The sequence below is a fragment of the Malaclemys terrapin genome, chromosome 8 (assembly GCF_027887155.1).
Source record: "Malaclemys terrapin pileata isolate rMalTer1 chromosome 8, rMalTer1.hap1, whole genome shotgun sequence".
NCBI lineage: Eukaryota > Metazoa > Chordata > Testudines > Emydidae > Malaclemys > Malaclemys terrapin.
The window spans coordinates 92,413,003-92,425,824 of record NC_071512.1 but is presented as its reverse complement, the minus strand read 5'-3'; the positions used below and the strand labels follow the sequence as shown (position 1 = coordinate 92,425,824).

At 41.3% G+C, this 12,822-nt stretch overlaps 1 protein-coding gene across 3 annotated transcripts in view; it reads left to right on the top strand.

The window, feature by feature from the left end:
- CACHD1 (cache domain containing 1) overlaps positions 1-12,822 on the top strand; it is a 207,610-nt gene that overhangs the window by 129,718 nt on the left and 65,070 nt on the right. For all 3 annotated transcript variants that reach the window (XM_054037560.1, XM_054037561.1, XM_054037562.1), the window contains 2 exons: positions 8,958-9,084; positions 12,052-12,196. In XM_054037560.1, coding sequence (XP_053893535.1) covers positions 8,958-9,084; positions 12,052-12,196 — 272 coding nt within the window. The remainder of the gene's footprint in view (positions 1-8,957; positions 9,085-12,051; positions 12,197-12,822) is intronic.

Genomic DNA, 12,822 nt, shown 5'->3' with positions numbered 1-12,822 from the left:
CAGGTCCTTTACCGCTAGAGGTGAACGTCGCGCCCAAAGCTAGCATGTTACTTGATCCTTTCATACCCTTATACCCCTCAGTAAGCAGGATTCCTGTGAACCGTCACCCAGCACAGCTCCCCTACCCCCAAACAATTTTTCTCAGCCTATTTAGAGCTAGTGTAACCTCCTTTTGCAGATTGTAGAGAAAGTAAAGGGCCCTGCAAAGCCACTTTGTCTGTACCGCCGCTCAAGTGTGTGTGTGTGTGGGGGGGATTTTGTGTGCCCATTGCAATAGGGTGAGTTTCACCCAAAGAGCTGACATAGTTTTAAAAGTGACACTGTAAATGGCATCTTTTTAGTCATCAAGCCTTTTCATTTATGTTTAGGGAATTGTGTCTGCCAACCTTACTGAATAAGGTTTTGCTACTGGTTAGCCTTGGAAAGCTAACACAGCTACCCAAGAGTGAGCTGGATTTAATTCTGGCTCACAACATCAGTAGACTGTTAATTAAGTTGCAGTCACAGAATCCTTTATTCCTGATGATGATAATGTATAAGTCAGGACACAGCTTGACTTTCAAATCCAAGGTTAAATTTGCAGGGCTAGCAGGTGGAAAGAACATTTCTTTAATTGTAAACTTAACAAATTCACTCTGGAATCATTGAGAAACAATAAACAAGGTTCTCCTTGATGCTGTTATTTAGAGTCACTCTTTAAAGAACTGCTACATGTGTGTATATGCAGTGTACCATCCTTTTTTGAAGGGTGTTCTTCATGTAGCCTATGGCACTCTTTCAAATTTAATGCTCAACAAGAGAATTATAAGTAACTGTTCTATAATGAATAATCGTGTTGAATCTTTTTTTGGAATTTTTACTAAATGTTTGTGCTGCACTTTGAAGATTAATTAGTTAATGATTCTGCCATGCTTTGAAGATGTAAAATGCAGTCTATAAGTGCTAAGTATTATCATTATCACATTCTCTTTGAAGTTTTATAAAACTCATTCACGTAGAGGTCTCCTTCTCAAAGTCCTTCATGCCTTGGTAGCAATTTGTAATTGGGGAGAGAGAGAGAGAATATCCTTAAGTGCCCCCTTTTTTTTTTAATATTCTTAAACTTTTCCCCCCTCATATTTACAGCAGAATTAAGGGACTGCGCAAAAGCTTTTGCACTCTTAGTGTTTAAATCTTGAACATTCAGCTTCCACAACCTCTGTCCAGCAATGGGCCTTTATTTGGTGGCATGGTTGGTTTCAGTCTCTTTCATACTAGTATGAGATGGAATCCTAGCACGTACATTTTAAACAAGATGTATGTATATCATCCTACATATTAGAGAGAATATGGAGAGAGATTATGATGATGTACTTTTCAAAACTGTCCTGGAGACTCTGCAAATGGAAAAGGGAGGAGAAAGTGCATCTTGTGCTGAAAGCAGAGAGATCTACAAAAGGCCACTGTCTTGGCCAGGTCTTTGGAGGCACATGAAATAAAATGACTAGCAAAAAGCCCTGTACTATTTCATGAGAACACCAGCTAGCTTGTAATTCTGGAACTGAAAGAAATTTGACAAATGCAGCCTTAAGTTAGAAGGCAGGCAGGCAATCCACCTTGTGACACATTTTGCCAGGCTCTTGTGCTTATAGAACCTGTCCCAAGATTGGCTTTGCTGGAAATATGAGATATTAAAGTACAGTCAATCATTTTAGAGATTAAAAGGTTTGGGGTGAGGGAGAATAGAACCTAAGAAGAATATCTGCTTGGTTTTGTAGTTGGGAACAAGAAAGTAGGAAGACTCTGCAGGGATTTCTTGTTGCTTTAGTAGATGGAAAATAAGAGTGCACCTGAAGGAAATAAAGCTTATTTTTTCAGCTGTAGTAGTCCTTGCTTGTCTGACAGGAGATTGTATGTTGTGGTCATAGAAAAATAAACAGGGGGTTATGATAAAATTGGCAGTCTCTGGAGAAGGCCGGCTTAAACTAACTCACTAGCTGAAGGAAATGAACCAGCAGAACTTTTTGAAAAGGAAGAGCAAGAAGAGAGGCCATTAAGGATGGTAGTGATTTTGGTAATTAGTTGGAGGTTTGAGAACAATCAGTTCATTAGGGAAGTGAACATTTTTATTTTCTCATGAGAGGAGCTGAATTTAAAACGTGACTCGTTAGCAAAATAATAGAGTCTAGCTTTAATGCAGTAATTATTAAAGTTTTTTTTAAATTTTGCAAACTTTTTATATATTGTAGATGGAATAATACTCTTGGAGTTACTTTTAACTGAGTGGTTAAATCCCAGATTATTCACTGGTAACATTCAAAGATATATTTTTAAAACCCATTTTAAAACATTTTATTTTGGTGAAATTTCAGAAATTCAGCCTTTTTATATGAGTGAGAAATTAGTAGCCTAATTGTCAGGGTTGTTGATATAACCACTTTGTTAAATCATAAAAGTGTAGGACTGGAATGGACCTCGATATGTCATGTAGTCCAGTCCCCTGCACTGAGGCAGGACTAAGTATTATCTAAACCAGTGGTCGCCAACCAGTCGATTGCAATCTCCAGTGGCAGTGCAGTGTGGCTGTCGCTAAGGCAGATTCCCTGCCTACCCTGGCCCCACACTACTCCCGAAAGCAGCCACTGCAGCCTGGAAGAAGGGGTCTCCCTCCGTGTGCTGCTCCTGCCTGCAAACACCACCCCCGCAGTTCCCATTGGCCAGGAGAGCTGTGGGGGCGGTGCTTACAGAGAGGAGCAGTACGCGAAGCCACATGCCCCTCGGCCTCCACACCCCAGGGGTCCCTTAGCCTCGCTGCGCCCACCGTCGACCTGGAATCACCAGAGGTAAGTGCTGCCTGGTGGGAGGTCACACCCCAACCCCCATCCCTGAGCCCCCTCCTAGAGCCAGCACCCCATACCCCCTCCTGAACCCCAAGCCCCACCCTGAGCCCCCTCCCAGAGCCAGCACCCCATACCCCCTCCTGCACCCCAACTACCTGCCCCAGCCCGGAGCCCCCTCCTGCACCCAAACTCCCTCCTAGAGCTTGCACCCCTGACTCCCTCCTGCACCCCAACCCCCTGCCCCAGGCTCAGCCCAGAGCCCCCTCTCACACTGCAAACCCCTCAGCCCCAGCCCAGAGCCTGCACCCCCTCCCGAACCCCAACCCCCTGCCCCAGCCTGGTGAAAGTAAGTGAGGGTGGGGGAAAGCGAGCAACGGAGAGAGGGAGGGATGGAGTGAGCGGGGCGGGGCTTTGGGGAAGGGGTGGGGCCTCGGGGAAGGGGCAGCGTAGATCTCTGAGTTGCCCTTAGATTCAAAACGTGATCTTGGGTATAAAAAGGTTGAAGACCACTGATCTAGACCATCCCTGACAAGTGTTTGTCTAACCTGTTCTTAAAAATCTCCAATGAGGGACATTCCACAGCCTCCCTAGGTTATCTGTTCCAATTAGGAAGTTTTTCCTAATGTCTGACCTAAATCTCCATTGCTGCAGTTTAAGTCCGTTGCTTCTTGTCCTGTCCTCGGTGATTAAGGAGAACCCTCCTCTTTATAACAACGTTTTACATACTTGAAGACTGTTATCTTGTCCCCCTTCAGTCTTCTCTTCTCCAGACTAAACAAACCCAGTTTTTTCAACTTTCTTCATAGGTCATATTTTCTATACCTTCAGTCATTTTTGTTGCTGTCCTCTGGACTTTCTCCAATTTGTCCATATCTTTATCAAAGTGTGATGCCCAGAACTGGACGCAATACTGCAGTTAGCGGTTTCTCAATGCTGAAAAGTGGTTAAATTCCAAAATCTACACAGATGACCTTTTAATTTAAATATCCAGTGTTCACAACTTCTTGTGAGCTCAAATGTATGGCACAGTACATACATGAACCAATAGTATCTTCAAATAAACTGTGATCTTTTCGCTTAAGTGCAGAGCCCAAAAAAGTACTGAACACACTTCTGACATCTTCCATCAGTTATTCCACACCTGTACCAAAAGCGAGTAGCTAAAATGTTTGCTGGCAGTCTTTTAACCCACTAAACAACACAGCAATTCTCTCCAGCAGCCCATACTTTTGGCTTGCAAAACCCGCTGCCAGGCAGGGAAACTAATAATAAAATGCAAGTTTAAAATAGTGAACAGGAGTTCAGTGCTCTGCTACAAAATATTCCTGCACATACTTTGATGGCCTGATTTTTCAGAAATGCTGAACCTCTTGTTTCAAAATGTAAAAAAAGTAAATTTTTCTACATTCTAATATTGGGGAGGGGAAAGAGGGTACAAAACTGGTTTGTGTGAATGCTGTATCCTATATTTTGTTATGACGAGGAGTTTAATAGACAGACTCAGCATTACCAACCCTAAGTGTTGCTTAAGAGTCAGGCTCCACAAATCATGATTGGTTTAAAAATCATGAAAATTTAAAACTATTAAATCTGAGGGGGGTTCATGTGCCTTGTGTTTTTTGAGCCTTTATGGTTCATCTTTTCAAGCTTTTCTCCACAACGATGAGGACTAGAAATTCTGGATATTTTTTTTTAAATGACACTTAATAACATGACTCCAGGAGTTGGGACATAAAGAAAAACATGAAATATCATGATACGCTCAACAGTATTGCAAAAGTTAGCAACACTAACATAATGATAAAGGACAAAAATAGCAATAACTGTACAAGGTAAATGCACTGAGCTGGACAGAGAGAAGCCATATAGTCACAAACCAGTCTGGGAAACCCAAAAAGGTGCTAAGCTGTTGAGGATGTACTTCAAATAACAATCTTCCACTCAGGTATTGGAAGTATATCATCTAGTTGTGGCTTGAGATATTGATTCCATATGGAATACTTCAGTATGAGAACCAGAACATGAAACTGACTTGCCTATTTTCAGCTTCCATCCTGAGGGAAATGCAAGAAGTAAATTCTTTATTAAAGGTGAAATGTTAATAAGATCTTTTCCCAAAGTTCTTTCAACTTTCTAATCAAATGAGGTGTTTGTAACACAAGTAAGGAAATCTACTTTTTTTTACAAAAGGCATCCATCTAAAGCTGATGCAGTCCCTTTAACACTGTTAGGCAAAAAGCCAAAGTAATTCAGCTATTAAAAGTCACAAGTGGAAAGGACAGTTTGGCTTGCGTGGAATTGAATTCTGTCGTCGTCCTCATGGCATACAAATTGGAGTCTTATGCTAATAAGTTGGTGTTCTCCCTCTTCTGTGCGTTGTTAGTGTTTATTCCTCTTGCTTCAAGTGAATCAATGGGAGTGCAGCTGTCTAATGTCATCTGTAGGAGAAACCTAGCAGTTGTGCTGCATATCTGTTGCTTCCTTCATCTTGTGTCAGTCTTTTTTTGGTAACAGGAGAGGTACGCACCTTAAGTGACAGCTAAGAAATCTCCATATGACTGTAAGAGAAAAAAAAAATCCAAGTGCTGTTTCTGTGTCTCAGGGTGCAGTTCTTTGGGAGCCCAGGACTCGTGGTTTTAATGTGTTCTGTCAGAGGTGGTACGAATATGAGTGTCTAATTCTGGTGATTTGAATTTAGTGTACTTAATCCAGATTTCTGTAATGTCTGTAAAATAATGTTAGTTTAGCATCAAATATTAATATTTCTTGATTGTAGATATATAGATATAGATATATCAACCTTATCATGGACAGATGAGATTATATGTGTTTCTCACTGAGCCATGTCTGTTTTGTTAATGTCATTGGGTATAAATTACTGGCATACAGCTGTTGTGCTGACTTTTTTGTAGTGTCCGGCAGCTGTTTCTTTTCTAGGATTAAATGTCTACTTAAAGTTTTTAAGTCTCACTTCATAAATTAAAACTTTGTTGAAACACTTCCTATTTTAATAATGAAGCAAGTGCAGTCTAAGGAATGAATGAACAATCTCTAGGTACTGGAGTAGGACTTGGGATCCTGTCCCCAAAAGCTATATTTCAAGCTCTATTGCTGACTCATTGTATGACATTGGACAAGTTACTGTGCTTATTTGGTCCTCACTTTCCATCTGTAAAATGAGTATAATAATGTTAACCTACCATAAAAGGGGTTTGCAAGAGCTGTGGATGAAAAGTGCTATAAAAGTGCCTGGTACAATGACCATGATGGTGATTGATTATAATGAGCAGTATCATTTTGTGCAAAAAGGACACACAATTTTTAAAATAAAATTGTGTGCCCATATGGCACAATTACAGCGTAAAGCCATAGCCCAAAGTAGGAGGTTCTGGTGCCACTGCAGCTCAGGAGTTTGGTCATTGCATCCCCATTTGACAGAGAGCTTGTGTTCCCCTGGCAAGCGGCCAGGTTTGCTAACTGGTACAGGTGACAGGGCCACGGCTCTGTTCTCTATAGTTAGAGCCCTACCAAATTCACAGTCCATTTTGGTCAAATTCACAGTCATGGGATTTTAAAAATTGTAAATTTCATGATTTCAGCTATTTAAATCTGAAATGCTATGGTGTTGTAATTGTAGAGGTCCTGACCCAAAAATAATTGTGTGGTGGTCGCAAGGTTATTGTAAGTGGGGGGGAGGGGAGGAGGAATTGGCAGTACTGCTATCCTTACTTCTGCATTGCTGCTGGTGATGGCACTGCCTTCAGAGCTGGGCAGCTGGAGAGCGGTGGCTGATGGCCGGGAGCCCAGCTCTGAAGGCAGAGCCATCGCCAGCAGTAGCGGAGAAGTAAGGGTGGCAAGGTATGGTATTGTCAACCTTACTTCTGCTCTGCTGCCTGCAGAGCTGGGCCCTCAATCAGCAGCCACCAATCTCCGGCCTCCCAGCTCTGAAGGCAGCAGCGCAGAAGTAAGGGTGGCATGGTATGGTATTGCCACCCTTACTTCTGAGCTGCTGCTGGCAGGGCGCTGCCTTCAGAGCTAGTCGCCTGGCTAACAGCTGCCGCTCTCTGGCCGCCCAGTTCTGAAAGCAGCACAGAAGTAAGGGTGGCCATATCATGACCCCCTCTAAAATAACCCCTTGTGACACACACACACACACACACACACACACACCTCCCTTTTGGGTCAGGGCCCCCAATTTGAGAAACGCTGGTCTTCCCCGTGAAATCTGTATAGTATAGGATAAAAGCACACAAAAGACCAGATTTCACGGGGGAAGACCAGATTTCATGGTCCGTGACGTGTTTTTTATGGCCGTGAATTTGGTAGGGCCCTATCTATAGTGAAGCATTTTCTGGAAGCTTGGAGCAGTCCTTGGGTTCAGGGACCACCACTGGTGTCCATCCCTTGCACAAATGAGGGTGTGGTGTAGTTGGGAGAAAGCTTCTTGTATCCTTTAAATCCCTTCCGGCGCACTCTCAGGTCCAGTTATTATTGAGCCCTGAATGATGGGAACCATATTTACTGAAAGTTCCGCAAAATATTTGTACCAGATCATGAAAATATATAAGCCAGAGGATTTTAGCAGATCAGGCCATAGCCTCATTATGGGCCATCTATTAGTTACTTTTGGGGGCTATTTTGGTATAAAGAATGTTCAGCGCCCTCATGATCTGCCACTGAGAAAAGTAAAGGAACTTTTTCTAATGGACCAGAATGCACGGGGGGATTCATGTATAAACTATATAAATAATAGACTTCCCTTTAATGTTTTAACTTCTGTTTTCTATAGACACATAGTATTCATTGGATACTGTATCATCCTGAGTTAAGGTTCTCTGAACATTTTCCGCCCAAATATTATTTGTAATAGTATCATTTGCATATAACTTGCTTATCATTGTTTCCATCACAGACTTGAATTTCAAGAAGTGTGTAACCTCAGTCATCAATATTTTGCAGTCAGTACTGCTAGGCAAGGGGATGGATTTTACTTTTGTGGTGTTGGTTTATTTGTAAAGTGAGTGTGTGTGTGTAGTCAACCATTTTCAAGTGAAAGGATTACAAAAGAGCTAGTGGTTTCAGGTGTATTTTTGGGCTATCACTTTAAAAACAGCCTCCTAATTCAGAGCCCCCACAACTCCATACAGATCACTGCAGTGGTTCCCATTTTATTTTTGTGGAAACTCCCCCATTGGTGGGTGCCTCTTCCCACTAATGTAGCTTTGTTTGTGTTTTTGTTCTCTCTCCCTTCCTCCCCTGTTGGCTTCCTGGTGTTAGGCTGCCCGTGCTCCTGGGAGTGGGTCGAGCTGTGTATCGAAGCAACAAAGTGAAGGTTATTTTGCAGGCTGCTTTCTTGTAGTCATGTACAGATGAGCTGCTCTCACATTCTTCTGAGCTGGAGGGGAAAGCAGGAGGTTTTTCAGGGAGATGCTCGCATCAGCAGTAGTATGTTTGCAGTGGGGAGGACTGGTGGTTATGCAGCTTTCTTTGCCCTCCTTCCTCCTCTACTGCCTTAAGAGCCACTCTTCCCATCATCCCTCAGGTAGGGAAATAATGCACTAGTGCTTTGGGAATTCGGAGGGGACGATGTTCAATGAGGATTTGAGTGGTTGGGGATTCATCCTTGGGGAAAAGTGGATATTTTGTATGTGCATGACGCCTTTTAGGAGAAGCTGCATGGACACGATGGGTCAAAGAACAGCTTTATGAATTGTATGGAGAATGCAGGTACTAAGGCAATGTCCAGGTGTGCTAAAGGAGCTGTTACAATCTGTTACATCTGTACAATCTGTTACAATTCATTGTATACTAAGAAGTCGAGTTCATGGCAGTGAAACAAGGGCTAGGGAAAATGTGGTGTTCTCCACAAAAAATATTGAAGTATCACTAAGGACATGACCAAACTGAACAGTTTGGATTTTAGAAGTTAAATCAGGAACATACATGATTGTGAGACATGAAGTTTTATCTCCCTTCCAATACTACTACTTGTTGTTGTTGGCTTTAGGTATTATAACTCTGGATATTCTTGCTATTTATGCAAACGTGAGGTATTTTGAAGATTCCATGTATAAATGCATACATCTCCTTTGACTTTCCTTTGCAGTCCCATTCATATTTTTCCTTTTCACTCCGTAGTTCTTGCTGACAATCTGAAGTCTAACCCAGGAATTAAATGGCAATACTTTAGCTCAGAAGAAGGCATTTTTACTGTGTTTCCAGCACACAAGTTCCGGTGTAAGGGAAGTTACGAACACCGTAGCAGGTATGATTTTATTCTTTTTGTGTTCAGATGAAACCAAGTGCTAAAATTATATTCTCAAAATATTGTTTTCAATCCAGCATCCTGTTTTTCTAAAAAGTCCTCATGAACATTGACTCTTTAGGTTGTTCTAAAAATCAGCAAATCAAACTTTCAGTAGAGATTTTACTTGGAAGGATAAAATAAGATTACCCCCAGACACACTCACCTCTCCCTAGCTTCAGCTTAATAACCGTAACAGCCAGTAAACATTTGTAAGTAATGCCTCAGCCTGCTAACATTTCATAGATGATAGAGAAACGCAGAAGATGGTAGAAAATCAGTTCTTCATTTTCTGCTAGGAAACTTACTTGAAACTGAACAATAAACTAGGGAATAAGCGGTTGGATGATTCAGATAGCCATGCTAATAATCTGTTTATGATGTAACCCTGTTGGAAAGTAGTTTCAGTACAATTTCTTTTCCCCCTGGGCTCTAGTGCCCTCCACTATATGAATTTAGCACCAGTGCATAGAGCAACCTGGTGAGAGGTTGTAATATTAAGTTATTCCTACAATTGAATTTCACATCCACCATTTTGAAATTTATACTCCTTTGCAAGTGCTGTAATGCAGAATTACTGGGCCTGATCTTGCAATCCTTTCTCGGAAGGAACTCCCCACTCATTGCAGTGGGAAGTTCTGCCTGTCTGGAGACTGCAGGATTGAGGCCTACTTCCCTTCTGTAGAAAGGCCTCTGAATTCCCCCAGTTAAATTTTTTTAAATGCATGGTTAACATTGGAAGTAATGGTCTACTTAGGAAAGCCTTACAGCTTTGTAATTTGCTTGCCAGCATACGAAGGCACCTCGTGGTGGTCTTTTGAGAAAATCTAGTCGCCTTTGACTCTCTCCTTGTATATTAACTAACCTTGCTGGATAATGAATCTTACTGAGGAGATATTAGTTCATACAGGAATGTTTCCATATAAGAGAGAGACGATCATACAGACTGAAAAATGTGTTTTGCTTATCTGTCAAAATTGAGCAATCTAATCTAATATGTAGGTGTTCACCCCATAGTCATCATCATATGATCTGAGTGGCTGGGCTTGTTTGAACATACTGTGGTCTGAGAAGGGTGTGGTGTAAAGACTGAGAGCCAAGAATACTTGAGTTCTAATCTCAGATCTGACAAAGACTTCCTCTGACCTTCTGCAAATTACTCAATCTCTGCTTCAATTTCTCCATAAGTAAATTAGAGATATTTTTTACCGGTATTTACCTGAGAGGGTTTGTTGGATGAACTAGTTAACCTTTTAAGTGCTTTGAAGATCAGAAGTACTGTGTCAATGATAGGTATTAATACCGCTGTAGAGCTGCAGCCTATTCTATAATTAAGAACTGGTTTGTGCCAGCTGTTTATTTCAATGCCTTTTCTAAAATATTCTGCATTTCCTCTAATAAGACTTCTGTGGGTGATTTTGATGTCCTAAAAATTAGATCCCAAAACTCATGCTTAAAGTCAAGTAGTTTTAGGTCTACGTTAACAGGGAAAAGGGTTCTGTTGTTTTTACTTCTTATTCAAGATCCTTCTAATTTGTTCCAGCTTTGAGACCTTGAAAAGAGAGCTTTGGTAAATCTTTCTCACGTACCTCACAGTATCAAACTATATCTGAACATTTCACCAAGTAGTATATTTTGATGTTGGCACACATACACACGAAAACGCTAAGTGCCTTTAGCAGACTTTGACAAATTTTGATAATCCAGTTTAAAAATGCACAGATAAGAAGGGCTTGTGGAGCATGACCTGTGTGCATTACATTCCAGTGCATTCATAGAAAAGCCCTTCCTGGCAGGAGCTTTATTCTCATTGTGATAAACCAAACCTACTGTGCTAACGCAATTGTACACAGCTTGCACAGATTTTTACTTGTCATGTAACCAGCAAACATCCAGTATTGTATTTATCTCTCCATATGGCCAAGATATGCATCAAGCATTCATCATGAGGCAGTTACTCCTTGTCACTCTTACTCATTCTGTTTCCAAAATCTTTGTGCTGTGTATGCTGAGATAGTTACAGACAGTATCCCCGAACACTGTCACTGCTGATGCTTTAACAAAACAGGTCATTCACTGCAAGTTGCTGGTTGATAACTAAGGCCGAATGTTCCAAAATTAGGGCCTAAAATTGGGCACCAACATAAACAGACACCCAAATACGAGACCTGATTATTAGTGGTGCTGAGTACCCACAACTCTCGTTAGCGTCGGTGGGAGTTGAGCGTTCATCATCTCTAAAGATCAAGCCCTTTTTATTTAAGTGCCTTAATCAGGATTTAGGTGCCTAATCTGCAGGTACTCACACTTGACCATTTGGTCTAAATATTCTAGCCACGGTGTCAGTTGTGTGGATCATTCTATAGTAGCTGGAATCTTCTTTTAGTCACTTATTGTGCAGGGGACTTGTTCAGACTGTGTCACTGAGTTAATACACTTTTACAAAAATTACAGGTTGCAGAACCTCTGGACGTCCATCTGCCAAAACAGTAATTGTGTGGCCTTGTTATTGTCCTTCCTCTTCCCTGTCATTTGTCAGTTGTCATTGCATGATGTATGAAATTAGGCTCCAATCGTGCAAACACTTACGTGCAAACTTAACTTGACTTGCATGAATCATCCCTTTGACTTCAGTGGAACTACTCAAAGGCATGAAGTAAAAAGTAAGTGTTGCAGGATTGTAAACTCTTTGGGGCACGGACCTTATCTCTCTCTCTTTGTGAACCCTGTTACCTGACTACTGCTTCCTAGCCCTGCAACCCTACTCATAAACTCATCAGGTTAAGTTTTCAAGGTATTCTTCGCTAATGTAAAATTTCATGAAGCCAAGCAATTATTCCTTTTTTCTTTTCCTTTTATTTAGTAAACTACTATGGAAACTGTAAGCTGAGAGGTCATCATGATGTCAATATGTTTGTGTCATTTCAGGCCTGTCTATGTCTCTACGGTTAGACCCCAGTCTAAGCACATAGTTATCATTGTGGACCATGGGGCTTCAGTCACAGAGACACAACTTCAAATTGCCAAAGATGCAGCTCAGGTTATTCTGATCTCTATAGATGAACATGATAAGGTGAGGTTGCACTAAGCCACTAGTGTGTCTTTCCTTAGTTTTAACCATCCTCGGAGGGGTGGGAGGTTGTTTACATTTTCATTTTTGCATTTATCTAAAACAAATGCTTTCAGCTTTTTAGGAAACGTTTTGTAACCATTTTTGTAATGGGAAGCGTCGAGAATACAGTGCATTAGGTACAGGACCAGATGTTAGGAGAGCTGTGTACTAATCCCAACTCTACCATTTGGCACACTAAGTGGCCTTGGGCAAATCATTTAACCTCTGAGACCATTTTCCAGGCTGTGAAATGAAGATAACTTACTTCACTACCTTACGGGGATGGTGTGAAACATAATTAAGGTCTGCAAAGCTCCTAGAGAGTTTAGATAAGAGAAGAGCATGGCTAAAGCACAGGGGCTGGGTTCCATTTTGCAGCTATGTTGCAGACATTCTGCATGACATTAGGGTCACTTTCTTTCTTTGCCTTAATTTTCTTCATCTGTAATATAGGAATAAGACTTAATGCATGGAAAGAGTTTTAAAATTCTATGGTAGAAGGTACTATGGTTCCAATTCAGCAGAACACTTAAGTATGCGCTTAAAGTTAAGTATGTGCTTAAATGTTTTGCTGAATCAGGGGTTAT